Genomic DNA, 16,309 nt, shown 5'->3' with positions numbered 1-16,309 from the left:
CGCAGGGGAGGCGGGGGCGCGGGAGTGGGAGGGCAGGGGGGGCTGCAGGGGAGGTGGGGGGCGCCGCAGGTGAGGCGGGGGTGCGGGGCGGGGGCCCGGTGCCTGGGCAGGCAGCAGAAGGAAGGTGGTGCCCCCGCCGGCCCCCACTGCCTTGTCCGGCTGCTCTGGCAAAGGCTGTGCGTCTCAGTCCTGCAACTTGAGGACCAAGGGGTCCGACCAACCCGGCATGGCGCGGATGGGGAAAATGAGGCGGGGGGTGGGGACAGCGTCGCAGCCTCCACCCCTCAAGGAGCCAGCTCCGCCCTATTTTAGATCCTGTTGTTCACGCTCGGTTTTGAGATTTTTTTCCCCCTGTTGGGAGGTGTGTAGGAGGTTGACTGCACCCCTCCCTCCCTTCACAGTCGTGATTCACAGGTAAGGACCCACCGGGAAAGGCCCATGGGTGTGCACCTGTGGGTTGGCCGTCCCTCATTAGTTGCTCGGCTTTTAGGCAGTTCCTGAACTAGCCCAGTGCTTGCATTCCTCATCCCCTAAACGGGAAGGGGCTGTGTCCACACCTATACCAGTCCTGGGACAGCCCCGGAGGTTGGGTTAATGCGAGGACGAGTTCCAGTGCGGATTATTGTTGCTGGATCCATTGTTTAGAAATTACACGTGTATGCCTGGCTGGAAGAGCTTTTTGGGCAGCAGCAGTTCTTGAACTACTTTCGAAGTATTGTTGAGCACCTGAAATTCAAGATTCTATTTTGACAGTGCTGCTCACTGAGCCAAATGGCAAAACTGGAGGGATTCTGGGACACAGGGAGCTTAACTCCTAGTGCGAGGAGCTCAGAACCACAGCAGAAACAGTGCAACCTTGGGAGCCCCTCCACACTCACATTTTATGGAAGGAATATATTGGTTTACAGACTTTGAAACGTTCTGGTTTGTTTTTATCCCTAAAATAGTCATTCTTATTTTGCATCATTGTGTTTTCCAGGAGTTAAAAGTTAAATCTTGGAACTCCATGGTACAAAGTGAGGAGTATAACAGTCAGAACCTTCTTGATTTCCGGCTTCCTTCCTTCCTTCCTTTAAACGTAAATGTCAGATTTATGATACTGTTTATTAAAAATGATGGTTTTGTAAGCAAGTGAAATGGTTGCGTATCTGCTACCGACCTACCCTGTGCCCCCTGGGAGGACGTGTCAGGTCACCTAGATGTTGCTGTGTCTCCCCTCCCTGTCTCCAGGTGACTGCAGACCAAGGAGGATGAGCAGAGGTCCCCGGAGCACTGTTTCCTCCTGGCTGACAGATGGAAGGAAGCAGGTCCTGCGAGGTTCCCCCGGGGACGGCTGATCCAGAGAGCGACGCTGGTCAAGTTAGGAGCACGCCTGCTTCCCCCTCCAAAGAGGTTCACAAGGGTGTTAAGGGGGTCATCTTGTCTTCCTCGTCGATTTTAGACTTGAGTCAAAGTGGTCTTCACCATTTAGGAGAGATCTTTAAAATTCCCAACCTTAAAGTAAGTGGGGTATTTCTCAGGGCATTTGTGCTTCTGCCGAGTGGACATAAGTGGCTGTATTTGGAGTCCTCTCTTTAGGAGAGAGTTTCTAGGATGAGAGAGAAGAGGGTTAACTCGGGGTCTCATGTGCTGCTCACCACAAAATGAGAAATTCTGGTATGGGGACCAGCCAGTGGAAATAGCTCGTGGGGTCAGACTGTGATATCTATCCTCTCTTCTTGGGAAAGTCTTAAGCACCAAAAAGCCCATGGTAGAAACCGCTGCCGAAAGCACCCTTGATCTCCTATTTAAAACATTCCCCCTAAAAGCTCCCATGCAGTATTAAAACAGGTAAATGCTGTTTCTCAGCCCTGCCTTGCTGACGTCACATGCTGACTTTCCCCTGTGCCCGGTGCCTCGCCCAGCCCCCACCAGCTGCTAACCTAGCAGGTACTGTCTCTTTCCCTGGGGTTTCTAGAATAAGGTTCCGTCAGAGCACAGTGTTGACGTGAGCGGGGCAAGAGTGCAGGGCCTGGGTGCCTGCTGCCTTGGACTCACGTAATTTCCTTAAGCCTCGTTTGTCTTCATCTGCAACGTGAGAATGAGACTATTCTTGTGGGTTATTACAAGAGTGGAACTGTAACGCGTGTAAAGCACGGTATCCGCAGGACACACGGACACATTGCGTGGGGCTGTTGGCTGACATCTCGGAGCGCTTGCACAGAGCTGCGTACTGGGATGTCAGTCGCCCTGCTGTCGTGTGTCCCATGCCGTGCGCTGGCGGTCATGGCTGGCACTGCCCCTGCTCTTTCTTCCCTGAGCACCGACCTCTTGGAGTGAATTCCTGTGTCATCAGGGCCGCCCAGTCTGAAGGCAAACACTCCCAACCGTGAACAAGGACTCCCAACACGTCATGAGATTTATGGGACCTCCACACATGAAGGAAGAAGGAGGAAATCCTAAAACTGTTGTTCAGGCTTAATAAAGAAGCATCATAACTGTTCATGCCTCTCCAAAAACAGAGATGTGATTATAAATGTTATTACCGTGGCAACCAAACATGGAGTGAGGTGGCCCCTCGGCGCTGTGGGTTACAGGTAGTGTGCAGACGAAGCAGCGATCTCTGGAGTCACCAGTCGCACGTCCAGAGACCAGTGCACTCATGGAGCACAGGAGGGCCGTCTTCGCGCAGCCCCACCGGACCCAAGAGGCAGGGTGGGCTTCTGCGGCGCAGCCCCCTTGCCGTTGACGGGGACAGACCTTTGCAAAGAGCAGCGCGGTCTCTTCCTGCCTTTTCTGGCATCTAGGATCTGTGGTTTCAGAGCTGAGCACTGGAGCCAGCTTGCCCTGAGAGAGAGGAGGCCTGAGAAGCTTGGAGCCCACGCTGCAGCGAAGGCCGAGAGCCGTTCCATGTCGGGGTGCGCACACGCTGTGTGTGCATAATCACCCGACCTCGTCCCAGAGAATGCCCGCGGCCAGCAGGGTGACTGGCCGCGCCTCGGCTGGCTGGAGATTTCACTTTCCATGCGCTGGTAAAGCTCCCGCCCTACCCCGAGAAGGGACTCGGCGGACGGTATGGGAGGCAGAGCTGGGAGTCGTGACGCTGTGGCCAATGGGGCGGCTGGCTACACCAGGCTGCACTCAGTGCTGCTCAGTCACGGCGGCAGGTGGGTCCCGTGACCCCGTTTACAGGGGGGACACTGAAGCCCAGGGAGCTTTGGGAGCCTGCTCAGAGTCATACAGCTCATAAGGTTTCCAAACCTAGACTTGAACCCAGGAAGTCTGGCTTCTGGGCCAGTGTTCCTAACATCTGTGCTCTGTCATCTGGTAGTAGAGCTGTTGGGTATGCTTACGCGGCACGCAGATTCGTGCAGAAACAATATCGCCGCAGATCCAGCATCGGGGACGCCTGGGGGCTCAGGCAGTTGAGCGTCTGACTCTTGATTTCTGCTCAGGTCTCGATTTCACGGTTGTGGATTCAGGCCCCGCGTTGGGCTCCACGCTCGGCATGGAGCCTACTTAAAAAAGAATTTCCCCATAATCGTGCCCTGCTGTGACTGTGGACTCACGCGCGTACCTTTTACACGGCTGGAGTCAGTGCCACGCATGCTGACGTGGACCTTCCCTCGTACGCCTCACGACAGCGGATGGCTTCTGTGGAGCTGCTGATGGTAACCGGGGTCAGCAGCCACGTGCACTTGTCCTTTCGTTTCCTTTAAACTCTTGGCTTGGGACAAGTCCCTGGGACCAGACCCGGCTCTTGCGGTTTGTCCACTGACCAGAGTTGCCGCGGGCTGCCTGTGATGGGCGCCAGGGAAGGGGCACGCCCAGCGGAGCCCGAGAGGCACTGAGTGTGGGGCCCAGGAAGGAGGAGAGGGACTGAAACGCTGGGGGAGTCGGTCTGGTGTTAAAGGGTATTTGCAGAGAAAGTGCTGTGGGCAGCGGGAGAGGCTGGGCCGTCAGCCATGAGGGAGCCGCGGGGCCAGCCCGGGAGTCACACTCCAGCCCCAAAAGCTGGGCAAGGGACCCTGGTACCTTCCTCTGTGACTCCTGTCTGCTGTTTAAGCTAAGAGTAAGATATTATGGGCTTTCTTTTCACTTGACATGTATGAGTGCAAAAGCCTGTGGTTCTGGAAATGCTCTAGGATGTATCATGTTTTAAAGTATAGTTGACAAGACATTCTTGTTTCTTTTCCCTGGAAGCAATTGCATCTTCAAAGAAATGCCCTCTGTGAGATTCCTAAAGATTTCTTCCAGTTACTGCCAAACCTTACTTGGTTGGACCTCCGCTATAACAGAATCAGAGCGCTTCCTTCTGGGATTGGGTCTCACAAGTAAGTGGTATGTTTGTATTTCCAGATTTTAAGAAACCATCATGTGTTAAAATGTCTGAGTGCCTGTTCTTTTGCTGCTTAGTTGCAACTCCTGATTGAATTTTGATTTCAGTGTAGAAGCATTTAACGCTATTTTTAAAGCCAGCTAATAGATGCGGTGGCTGAATGTATCAAACGCACGTAACTATAGTTATAATGTAGGATATTTAATAGCACAAAGAATGCTGGTAGCCACAGTACCTTTGCGGGGCCAACAGTGAGGTCTTTGCAACATCCGGTTCCAGCTCTGACTCTCATCATGCGAAGCTGCCGGAAGGATCGGGCATGTGCCTGATGATCTACAGCCAGCCTCTCTGCTCCTGAGGGCCTGCAGGTACTTACTAGTTTCTGATAAATAACAAGAAATGCTTTCCATTTTGGAAAGCTGGAAACCCCAAAGTAAGGAATGCCTGTTATCGGCCACATTCCCGCCGCTCTGATCCCGGGTTTTCCTGGCACCCCCACGTCTGGGACAAATGCCGTGCCTCCCTCCTCCTCACGTGGCCCTGGCTGGCAGCCCAGGGTCAGCCGGCCTCCCCGGGAGAGCCCCACCTCCTGTCCTGACCTCAGCGCCTCCAGCTCCCCATCCCTCCCTGTCAGTGTGTCCTGACCTTTTGAAACCCTCCTGGTAAACACTGTAGGATCTCTTTTAACGTGAGTGCCTCCTGGGCAGAGGAGAGCACACGCATAGGCCATGGGGGTGTGCATGGGGCAGATGTGGGGGACGGCGAGGAGGCCCGTGTGCCGGGACCCAGGAGGGCTTGCAGTGTTGGGCTTCATTTTGGAAGAGCTTGGGAGTCACGGAGGGTTTGAATGGAGAGGGGTGGAATTCGACGTGGCTTTGAGTTCACTCTGTAAGGAGAGGGTAGCGGGCCGCCGGTTAGGAGGCAGCGGCCTGGGCAAGGCTGACAACGCAGAGCTGCAGGGCACTTGAGAGCCCGTGGGTTTTGGGTTGGATGTAGGGCATGGGAGGAAGACAGGTATCCAAGGGCAGCCCCCTGTTCCTACATGAGCAACCGTGTCCGCAGAGAGCCGTGCGGTCGCCGGGAAGCATCAGACTGGGGGTCTGTATAAGGCCCTTCACTGGCCTGACCTGTAGCTCCCTGTTGTTCAGAGTAATTTTTAGGAAGTGAGTATTTTGTCACATGTCACAGTGAGAGAAAATCTCTGTGAATCATTTGTGCCTTTTCAGGCTCTGCAAGGAAGCAGCTAATTTCTGATGCTAAGCTGGGGTCTCTGGCAGAGGGAATCAGAGCCAGGAGCCGCCTTCCTGGAGCTCCTGGGATTGTTGGGGTCTGCAGAGCACATCGCCTGCCGTGAGTCGTACCACTAGACGCACAGAACTGTGTCCTTGGCCCCAACCAGGGCTGTGTGGCAGGTGGCCGAGCCTTCCCTGGGCCTGCGCCCACTGTGTCCCTTCCAGCTTGACGGCCTCGTGAGTCTTCTGAGCTTGTGGTTCAGGTGGGCTGGGAAGGCTTTGTTCTTCCCAAAGTCCTCATCTTCTGTGTTGAGGATGATTTAGTGCTTTCTGTCCAAGAGTTGTGCTCACACAGCCCAGGAGACGGATTGCTACTCAAAGGGTAAATAAACAAAAGCCCATTCCCCAAGCACTGCTCTTTCCTATAAAATAAGTCTACAGTCCTCCAGTTTTGATTTTGCCAGTCAAAGCCAGCTGCTTAGTATTGTTTAAGATATAATTTTACATGTGATTTATAGCCCATTATATCATTAAAATTAGATCAGCTTGCTGAAGAGGTGAAACACATTAATCAGAAATGTTAAGTAATTATGGGCTTATTAAAAGCCTTAAACTTTCCAAAAAGCCTAATTAAAGCAATGCCAGTGTTAATGTTCTCCCCCCATTGTCTTGGCCGGGTGAGCTTGTGAGCAGAGAGAGCGAGAACGTGTGTACGTCAGTATTTATGCCTCCTTAAGCCAGCAGCTGTGACTCAGCTCGTGAATGTGTATGTTCAGCGGGAAGTCGCTGACATAACCGGTGGATTACTGATGGGATTTACGGGGTCAACATTTATCAGTTTATTATTCAAAGTGTGCACGAGAATATTCAAACAGATCATTGCCCTGGTATGCTTTCTGGTGGATGGTTGGTTGCCGTGGTCTCCGCCCACCGCAGCAGACCCCCAGGCCAGCAGGCCGGTGGGCAGGGACAGCCTGACCGACAGGACCTGCTGTTGGGGAAGTCCAGGGCACCTGCCCACCTGCTGCCCAGTCTGCAGCATCTGTCCACCTTACGCAGAGCAAGCGCTCAACCATCCCAGGCCTGTTTTTTGTATTACACAACTAAAAGGGGCTGAACCAAAAAGCAGTAGTTGAAGTGACAACATTGAAATAATTCATCTTTGTGTACATCAAGAAAAGTTTAATCTATAAAGTCTGTTCCTTTAAAATTTCAAATAAAAAGGAAAATCCAAGGGAGTAAATGAAAAGAAAACTGCTAATCCTCAAGTAATCTGATTTTCCTTTGGGGTTGCCAATCCAAAAATTAAAGTTAATTTAACTGGAATAATAGAACTCTCAATTGTATGTCTGTGAAATTGTCTTTCTCCTTTCAAATCCTGGGGACCTTGGTCCGTTGTGATGTTGGATTTTAGTTTTTTCACCTTTGAAGGTGAAATGAGGCTTGAGATGGCCTCCCTCCACCCACAGTGTTGATTCATTTATGGGATTTGTAGGTGTGCTCAGCTGCTCCTCTCTTTTCCTTTGGGAAAGGAGGGTTGAAGCCAGTGGGCACAGCTTGGACCCCACTCCAGCCACTCGGTCCTCCTGCTGGTTTCCTGGGGCTGCTGAGGTCAACGATAGAGGAGAAGGCAGCTGGGGGCTTTTCCCCAGGGGCTTGTGAGGTCTTCCCCACCGTGGCAGGCAGCCAGCCCCACACGGTCAGCATCCCTGCATGCCTAGCCAGCCGACCCACTCTCTGCTGTGGTGTGCCGGCTGGCAGACCCGTCCCTGGAGATGAAACAGTACGGTGGATTCAACAATTTTCCCAAAGTCCTGGGAGGCCTAGGGTGATGCAGATACAGAGTGGTCGGGGTGGGAGGGGCCTTGCCCTCTGCCTGGACGCCCATCCCCTGGGCTAGAAACATGGTATTTGTGCGTTTTTTATACCAGATTTCAGCTGGTGGTCCCTAAAAAGTAAAGGAGAAAAAGAAATTGATCCTTTGTGTATGATACAGTCTTAAGAATTAAATGTGAAAAACAAAAGAAGCAGAATAGGGTAAAAGGGGCAAGATAGAGTTTAACACGATATATTCATTTTTCCATATCATTCAGTTAGTTACTTTTTAGTGGGCACCTTGTATCCTATCTCTCCACGGTACATTTTGTGCGAGATTTTATAGGAGATGTTACTAGGTGTTAGTAGGGAAGGGATCTGGAGTCAAAGACATGGAGAAACACCCCTTATTCCTCCTTGCCATGGTCTGAGACTGCCCAGAATCCTTCACTACAAATTATTCACCCCCAGCAGCGTGGGTGTGCAGCGCAGCAGAAGGCTCCCAAGCATTTTGACCAAGGAAACTTGCTCACAGGGCATGTCAGAGTGCTGGATCCCTCACCGCACACCTCAGGAAACACTGGAGATCAGCAGTCGGAGCACCAGTCCCCCTGCGGGGCGGTGTTGCCCCCACTGGAGATTTGGCAAGGCTGGGAGATTTCGTGGTTGTCATGGCGTGGGGAAGGGGTCCTGTTGGACTGGTAGGTAGAGACCAGGATGCTGCTGGACACCCCACAGGTTCAGAACAGCCCCCCCAACAGAGAATCCCCTGGCCTTGAATGTCATTGTGCTGAGAAGGCAGGCCTGGCCCACTGCTGAGCCCGGGGCCACGTTTGCAGACATCCGTGGGCCGCACATGTGGCAGCAAGCGTGTTTGCCTGCATTGATGGTGTCTCCTTAAAGAGGCGGCAGGGGAAGAAATTTGATGGTGTATTTTGGAGATGGTCATTTCATTTTTTGCTTTTTAAATTATGTATTTTTTGTTTTGTTTTAAAGGCATTTGAAAACTTTGCTTTTAGAAAGAAATCCTATCAAAATGTTGCCTGTGGAGCTGGGTAAGTGTTCAAACAATAAAATAAAAGCTGGTTTTAAAATGCTGCCTTTTTAAGTTCATGGAACCTGTAATGGGAACATAAGGCAAGTCATAGGGGGCAAGCTGGCTTGTACTTAAATCATCCCCTTTGCTTCCTCCTTCCCGGGCTCTCAGATAGCACAGCTCTCGAGAGCTGTTAATGTTGTAATGGATATTCTACATAGAAAGTATGGCACATAAACATAGGATAAGAAATAATAAAAATGAAGGGCTTTGGAGCCCGGGCACAGCTTAAGGAAAATCGGCATCAGTGCTGCTCTGTGGGGTCGTGATCCCTCCTTCGTGCCTCCCTCCCTGGGAGCCCGGGGGTCCGGACTCACCCTTTTCTTGCTTTCCTGGAGAGCTTGCCGCTGACGGCTCCCTAACAGTGCATGTTTAAAGGGCCCTCCTTCTAAACTTTTCGCAAGTTGAATCATAACCAATATGAATTCCTGGTGATATGCAGTTTTGGCTCAGCACCGTACTGCTGGGGTTTATCCGTGGGGATGCGTCTAAGTGTAGTGCCTTCATTTGTATTCATTTTCCCTGCTGTAAATAACGAGGAGGAGGAAACAGAAGACGATGTTCTCTGTTCTGCATCTGTTTGTCTCACAGACTTCTGCTCTTTACTATCTCTGTTTTTTTAGGTTTGATTTGCAGTTCTTTTTCTAACCAATTGAGTTGGAGGCTTAGATCACTGACTTTTTTTAAAAAAAGACTTTATTTGACAGAGAGAGACACAGAGAGAGAGGGAACACAAGCAGGGGGAGTGGGAGAGGGAGAAGCAGGCTTCCCGCGGAGCAGGGAGCCCGACGCGGGGCTCGATCCCAGGCCCCCGGGACCATGACCCGAGCCGAAGGCAGACGCTCAACGACTGAGCCACCCAGGCGCCCCCTTAGATCACTGATTTTAAACCTTCTTTCCTAATCTATGCAGTCACAACTGTGATTTCCCCCCAGTGCTGCCCTGGCTGTGCCCACAAACCTCAACATGCAGCATCTTTATTATCACTCAGCTCAAAATATTCTCGAACGTACTGTGACCCATGGGCTCTTTGTGTTTTGCTTCGCTTAACACACAACGGGAGATTTTCTAGTCTCTTCCTTCTGTTGAATTCTAATTTAATGCTACATGTGCTGTGTAATTTTGGTTATTTGAAACTTGTTCAGGTGTGCTCTCTGGCCCAGGGTACATTCTGTCTGGTAAACATCACCTGGTGCACTAGAGAAGCTTGTGTATTCTCACGTTGTTACTTGATGTGATGTTCTGTGTATTGAGTTAGGTCAAGTTGCTTAATCAGCATTCAAATTATCTACATCCTTCTTTGTCTGTTTATTTTGTCAGTGCCTGAAGGACTGTGTTAAAATCTTGAACTGTGTGCATTTGTCTGCCTTTCATTTTAGATCTGTCAGCTTTTGCTTTATGTATTTTGATCTTATGTTATTGGTTGAATAGAAATTTGGGATTTCTATATTGTTACTTTTGTTACTCTGGTGTGTGTAGTGGTCCTGCACTGTGGTTTTCATATGTGTTTCTCTGATGGCCAGGGACATGGAACTCTGTCATATGCTTACTGGCCATTCAATATGTATTAGTGTGGCCACTCCAACTTCTGCTTACTCTTTGCATGGTATATGTTCTTCGTTCTTTTACTTCCAACCTGTCTGTATTTACAATACATTGCTAGTATTGTAGGATATATTTGGGTTCACTTTTTATCTAGTCGGACAATCTCTACCCTTTTAATTTTTGTTTTTATTTTTTTTAAAGATTTATTTCCTTAATAAGGGACAGAGAGAGAGCGTGCATGTGCATATGCACAAACAGGGGGAGGGGCAGAGGAGAGGGAGACAAGCCGACTCTCTAGTGAGCAGGGAGCCCAAGGTCATGACCTGAGCTGAAACCAGCAGTCGGCTGCCCGATCGACTGAGCCACCCAGGCTCCCCTATTTTGTCTTAATTCTTAATGGATATTGCTGATCTAGAAATACGGGTTGGATTTTTTTCATCTAGGACTTTAAAGAAGTTCCACTGACCCCAGGCCTCAGAGGTCATTCATTCTTTGTTCTTCTTTATGAACTATGTTGATGGGCTCTGGTTACTTTCAAGATTTCTCTGTATCTTTGCTTTTCAACAGTTTGACTATGAGGTACCTACCTGTGGTTTTCTTTGTATTTATCCTCCTCGGAGTTTGTTGAATTTATTCAATTTTTAAATTCACATCTCTTGCCAAATTTGGGACATATTTTGGTCATTAAGACTTCAAATATTTTTCTGCTCCTGTTCTCTTTTTTTACCTATTTATTGGAACTTTTGTTATTGTCCCACAGATCACTGACCTTCTGTACACCTTAAAGGTCATTTTTCTGCTCTTCAGAGAAGATAGATAAACATCTTCAAGTTTATGAGTCTTTCCTATCATCTCCGATTGGCTGTGAACATTGCCTAGTAATTTTTTTTCAGATACTGTGTTTTCAGTCTTAGAATTTTCATATTTTAATAGTTCCTACTTTTCTACTGAGAGTTATTTTTTCATTTGATATAAACGTATTTTTCCTTTAATAATTTTTTGGATTATATCTAGGACATTGTGATAGATACATTGTAGAGATTCTGGATTCTGTTATAGTCCTTCTTAGAGTATTGGTTTTTTAAAAATAGGTAGTTAAGTTGAAAGGACTGTGATAGACTCCGAACTCTGGCAGTGGGCAGTAGCTACGGCCATGCTGTTCCCAGCCTGTCCAGTGCTTGGGAAGTTCAGGACTGTGCCACGGATTTGCACACAAAACATGTACACGGAGACAGAAGGCTCCCCTCTGCAGTCCTCTTCTTTCTGGATCCACGCCTTCACTTTTTAGCTGCTGTGGTAGCCCTACAGGCCGTCCTCTGGCGCTGCAAGTCACTACGACCGTATGGGTTTCTGTCTGTTACAGCTGCCCTGTGCAGCGCAGAAAGCCCTACAGATACTACACTCTGTGTCTTTCTCTCTTGAAGCTGTCGTTCCGCCTCTAGTTTCTGCCTGCTTTTCATTTCTGTCTTGCCCAGTTTCTGCAAACTAGCAGAATCCCCTCATTGTACCGTGTGTAGTGCTACTCAGTGGTTCTCTAGACACCACGTGCACGTCCTTGACTGATGACCGTCTGCAGAAGCGAGCGTTCTTCCCATTGCCTCCTCCCTACCTCTGTGCTGTTGTTTTCATAGATTTTGCTTTTATGTCTTGCTATAAATCCAGCAGATACATCTTAAGCTGTCAGTATTTATTTATATTTTCTTACATCTTTACCCTTCGTTTTTCAAAGTTCCCTGCTTCCATCTGGGATGACCATCTTGGCCTGAAGATCTCTCTTTGTGTTGTCATTTAGTTTTTTGTTTTTTTTTTTTTAATTTATTCATGAGAGTCAGAGAGAGAGAGCGGGAGAGAGGCAGAGGGAGAAGCAGGCTCCCCGCTGAGCCGGGAGCCCGATGTGGGACTCGATCCCAGGACCCTGGGATCATGACCTGAGCCGAAGGCAGACGCCTAACCATCTGAGCCACCCAGGCGCCCCTCATTTAGTTTTTTGGTAATGAACTATTCAAGTTTGATTTTCTAAAAAAGCATCTTTACTGTTCCATCATTTTTGAAGAATATTTGGCTGAGTATAGGAACCCAGATTTCATTTAAAAATATCTTTATTGGGGCACTTGGGTGGCTCAGTCATTGGGTGTCTGCCTTCGGCTCAAGTCATGGTCCCAGGGTCCTGGGATCGAGCCCCGTATTGGGCTGTCTGCTCAGCGGGAAGCCTGCTTCTCCCTTTCCCACTCCCCATGCTTGTGTTCCCTCTCTTGCTGTGTCTCTCTCTGTCAAATAAATAAATAAAATCTTTTTTAAAAAATGTCTTTATTGTCTTCTGGCTTCTAACCTCTGTTGAAAAGTCAGCTGTCAGTCTTACTGCTTTTCTTTTAAAATGGATATATCTCTTTTGTCTGGCTGCTGAAAATTCCTCTCTTCATGTTTAATTTTCAGCAGTTCACCTGTGAGGTGCCTGGGTGTGGCTTTCTTTGTATTTACCTTTTTGGGGGCTTCCTGAGCTTCTGGAATCTGTTTATTGATGTCTTTAGTCAGATTTGGAAAATCCCTGGCTGTCGATGTTATTTCTGTAGATCTGGCTTCTTTCTCGTTCTCCTCTCCTCCTGGGCCTCCAATCACATGATGTTGGGATTTTGATTCTGTCCCACGTGCCTCAAAGAAGCTATTCTTTTCCCATGCCCTTTTCTGTTTGTTCCAGTTCACATTACTTCCTGTTAACTTGTCTTGGAGTTCACAGATTCTGTCTTCTGCCATTAAACTCATTCATTTAGTGCAGTGGTTGTCAGCTGGTCCCGAGGTTGTGTGTGCGGCGGGGAAAGTTTTCAGTTATGAATTCATTTTAGTAATTGCTGCAGGCCAGTCCAGATGAACCACTCTTCCTGCATCAGATGGGAATATCTTCATTTCATCTGTATTTCTGCAGGACAGTTTGGGTAGATCAGGGCACTTGATCCACAGGATTTTTCGGCCCTCTGAACACGTTGTTCCCTGTCCTCTGGCCTCCACCGTTTTCAACTGGAAGTTACTCTCGTTGTCCCCCTGTATGTCATCCCCTTGTTTCTCTTGTGCTGTTTTCAAGATCCTTTGCTTTTCTATGTCTTTCAGTGGTTTTGATGTTTCTAAGTGTGATTGCCTTTGCCTTATCTTACTTGGTTGTGGACGTCCCGGAAGTTACGCTGATGTCTGCCGCCAAGCTGGGCATGTTAGCACGTGTCCTCACGTAGCGCTCTGCTCGCCCCCTCGTCCTCTGGGGCTCTCGCTACGTTCCCATGGATCAGCACACATGCTGCTGTCCCACAGGCCTCCGCAGACTCCTGATCTCGTCGTTCCTCGCTCTGGCCATCAGACCATCACTGGTCTCTTCTGCCGTCTCATATCTGCTGTTGGGTCCCTCTGGTGCGTTTTTCATCCCGGGTTTTGTAGCTTCAACTCTAGAACTGCTATTTGGTTCCTTCTTCTGTTTTTGTTGACATTCTGTACTTGTTGGGTCATTTTACCATGTTTTTCTTTAATTATTTAAACATGGTTTTCTGCATTCCTTTGAACATATTTGTGACTGCTTTGAAGTTGTTGTCTGCTTACTCCGATATCTGAGCCGACTTGAGGCTAGATTCCAGTGACTGCTTATTTCCTGAGTATGGGTCATAGGTTCCTTTTCTTTACATGCCTTTTAGGGGTTTTTCTGTCATTGCCAAGAGGCGTGTTAGATAATATAGCAATTTCGTGTTCTGATTTTTGCCAGAGGGCTGTTATTGCTGCTTTTATTCATTTTATATTATTTATTTACTTTTGTAACTAGCCTGGTACTTAATCTGTGCAATCTGCCTTCCCTGCAGACTTTTTTCAAAGCAAATCTCAGACATCTGTCCTATCGTTTACCCAGAATTCTCAAAAAAGGTCTTTTTTTTTTTTCCTTTAATGTGCAAACAGTATTCTCTCTTTGTTTGATTCCACGTAACAGTGTGTGTAGTTCTGGGCTTTTCCTCTCTCGCGCAGGGAACGTGATCTCACTGAAAGCGCTGAACCTGAGACACTGCCCTCTGGAGTTCCCCGCTCCACTCGTGGTGCAGAAGGGACTGGGTGCTATCCTGGCCTTCCTGCAGATCTATGCTGCCCAGCACTCTTCCCCCCAAGATTTAACTTCTCAAGGTTTGTGGGACAATTACTACAACAAACTGCATTAAAACTGAAGTTAGTGATTTTCAAAGCCAGGACCGGGAGGCTGTCTCCTCCTTAATGATGTCACAAGGCCTCGCGTGTCCTCTGCTGGACTCACACCGTGTTCATGTGTCTTTGCCGACCTGTCAGAGCTATGCCCTTACTTGGTTCTGTGCTCATGGGTTTGCATTCTCAGTTCCCATTATAGAGCCTGTCTAAGGTGGATTTTCGTAAAAATTCACTGGGTTAAATCAAATGAAACCGTTCTCACCCTCACCACCAAGCTACCATCAGGCACCTGTTTCAGGAATTACCTGGTCCTTCAGACCACTACTTAACAGCAAGCACAACAGAACGCCCTTACTCCTGTTTTGGTGGGTGCTCATTAAACACTTGATCCCATGTTTTCAACGCACGGACCATCCAGCCGTGCATTCCCACATGCTCATGAGTGAGCACCTAGTCACACTTAGGCAAAGTGGAGATAAAAGAGAATTGTAATTGAATGCTCACAAAAAAGTAAGTATTCCAAAAATTTACTTCAGAATATCTAAATTTTCACTACTTAAAATATAACTTCTAGAATTAATAAAATACATATATTTGAAACAGCCACGATAGTTATATACGTGATCTAGTCAAAGCATGTAAATAATTAAGTCTATCTCAGTAAACGTAAGGAGCATCCAAAGTGATTAGAAGGTGCTGCTGTACTTAAATCATCTTTCTCCCAAATCCAAATAAATGGCCCCAGAATGCCCAATTTTAAACACTGATTGTATTTGCAAGTGTCTTAGTTTGTGTCCCCCAGAAGCAGCTCCCGAGTCAGGAGTCAAGGGCCAGTAATTGATGGGGGATGAGATCTCAGGCGGCAGCGTGGAGACTGAGCAGGGGGGATGGGGAAGGGAGGAAGCCAGCACAGGGGAGAAATGGGGCAGGTATGCCCTGGACGCCAGCGCTTGGTCCTGCTGGGTGCCGGGTGAAGCAGGTGAAGCCCCACTGGGCCTCCGCGGTCACACTTCGCCTCTCAGGTGCCGCCCGTATTTAGGGATTTACAGGACCGGGATTTACAAGGTGACATTTGTCAAGGGCCACTGCTGAACTCAGGCCCCGGAGTTACTCCCAGCACAGCGAGGGGGTAGGGCGTGCATGCCCTGGCAGCAGCAGGGCCGGGTTGAGGCAAGGGCTTCCCCTGGGGTGGGCACACAGTTCTCCAGCCCTGCAGGCTGCCTTCACACGCCAGAGGAAATGCCCAGGCACACACGTGCAGCTGCGGGCAGGAAGTGAGGCCAGCAGGCTCTGGAATGGTGAAGGCCAAGGGCATGTGTCGGCACCCACGGTCAGTCATGCATCTGTTCTGTCTCCTGCCAACCTGTCACCGCGAATCATGAACCTCCTGTTCCCAAAGAGTATACTAGCTTCATCTCTTAATTATGGTTCATAATCCAGTGCCGTCACTCAGAAACCCAAAGCCAAGAAGGAGTCTATGTCAGCATGACCTGTGACCTAATTCTGTCCTGGGGGACGGGGCTGCTGCAGGAGGTGGGGGTTACTCGTAACGTCCAGAGCTGGTCTGTTGATGAGGGGACATTTGAGCCTAGTCCTAAAGGCAAGAATATTCTTGGCCAATTTTCTTTCGGGTAATTTACCTAGAGATACAAGTGTTTAAAGTCATCAGAATTATTGTCAAAGAAAAACAGTAGGCATATGGGCCAAAAATTGATTAGAAATAAAGGTATTAAAAGATCTAGGGTGGGGGGAAACAAAAGTTATTTATTTGCATAGATTTATATGGAGCGTGAGGGCCTTGGGGCAGAGGGAGCCTGTCCCTGCCCCCTCCAGGCTATCTCTGCAGAGGGAGCCTGCCCCCCCCCCCCCCGGCCTTCTATGTAGAGGGAACCTATCCCCGCCCAGGCCTTCTCTGCAGAGAGAACCTGTCCCCCCCTTGCCCCCAGGCCTTCTCTGCAGAGGGAGCCTATCCACCCCCTCAGGCCTTGTCTGTAAAGGGAGCCTATCCCCCCCCAGGCCTTCTCTGCAGAGGGAGCCTATCCACCCCACCCAGGCCTTCTCTGCAGAGAGAGCCTGTCCCCCTCTGCCAGGCCTTCTCTGCAGAGGGAGCCTGCCCCCCCAGGCCTTCTCTGCAGAGGG

General features: G+C 49.1%; 1 protein-coding gene across 1 annotated transcript in view; it reads left to right on the top strand.

Annotated features, from left to right (window-relative positions):
* Positions 1 to 986: 986 nt before the first annotated feature.
* LRRC27 (leucine rich repeat containing 27) overlaps positions 987 to 16,309 on the top strand; it is a 25,424-nt gene continuing 10,101 nt past the window's right edge. The window contains exons 1-5 of the mRNA XM_081822988.1: positions 987 to 1,078; positions 1,231 to 1,500; positions 4,183 to 4,313; positions 8,362 to 8,420; positions 14,000 to 14,180. Of these exons, the coding sequence (XP_081679114.1) occupies positions 1,294 to 1,500; positions 4,183 to 4,313; positions 8,362 to 8,420; positions 14,000 to 14,180 (578 nt within the window). The 5' untranslated portion in view covers positions 987 to 1,078; positions 1,231 to 1,293. The remainder of the gene's footprint in view (positions 1,079 to 1,230; positions 1,501 to 4,182; positions 4,314 to 8,361; positions 8,421 to 13,999; positions 14,181 to 16,309) is intronic.

Source organism: Leptonychotes weddellii, chromosome 6, assembly GCF_054177405.1.
Source record: "Leptonychotes weddellii isolate Sample4059 chromosome 6, ASM5417740v2, whole genome shotgun sequence".
In the NCBI taxonomy this organism is placed as follows: Eukaryota; Metazoa; Chordata; class Mammalia; order Carnivora; family Phocidae; genus Leptonychotes; species Leptonychotes weddellii.
This window is presented reverse-complemented; position numbering and strand designations above follow the sequence as displayed.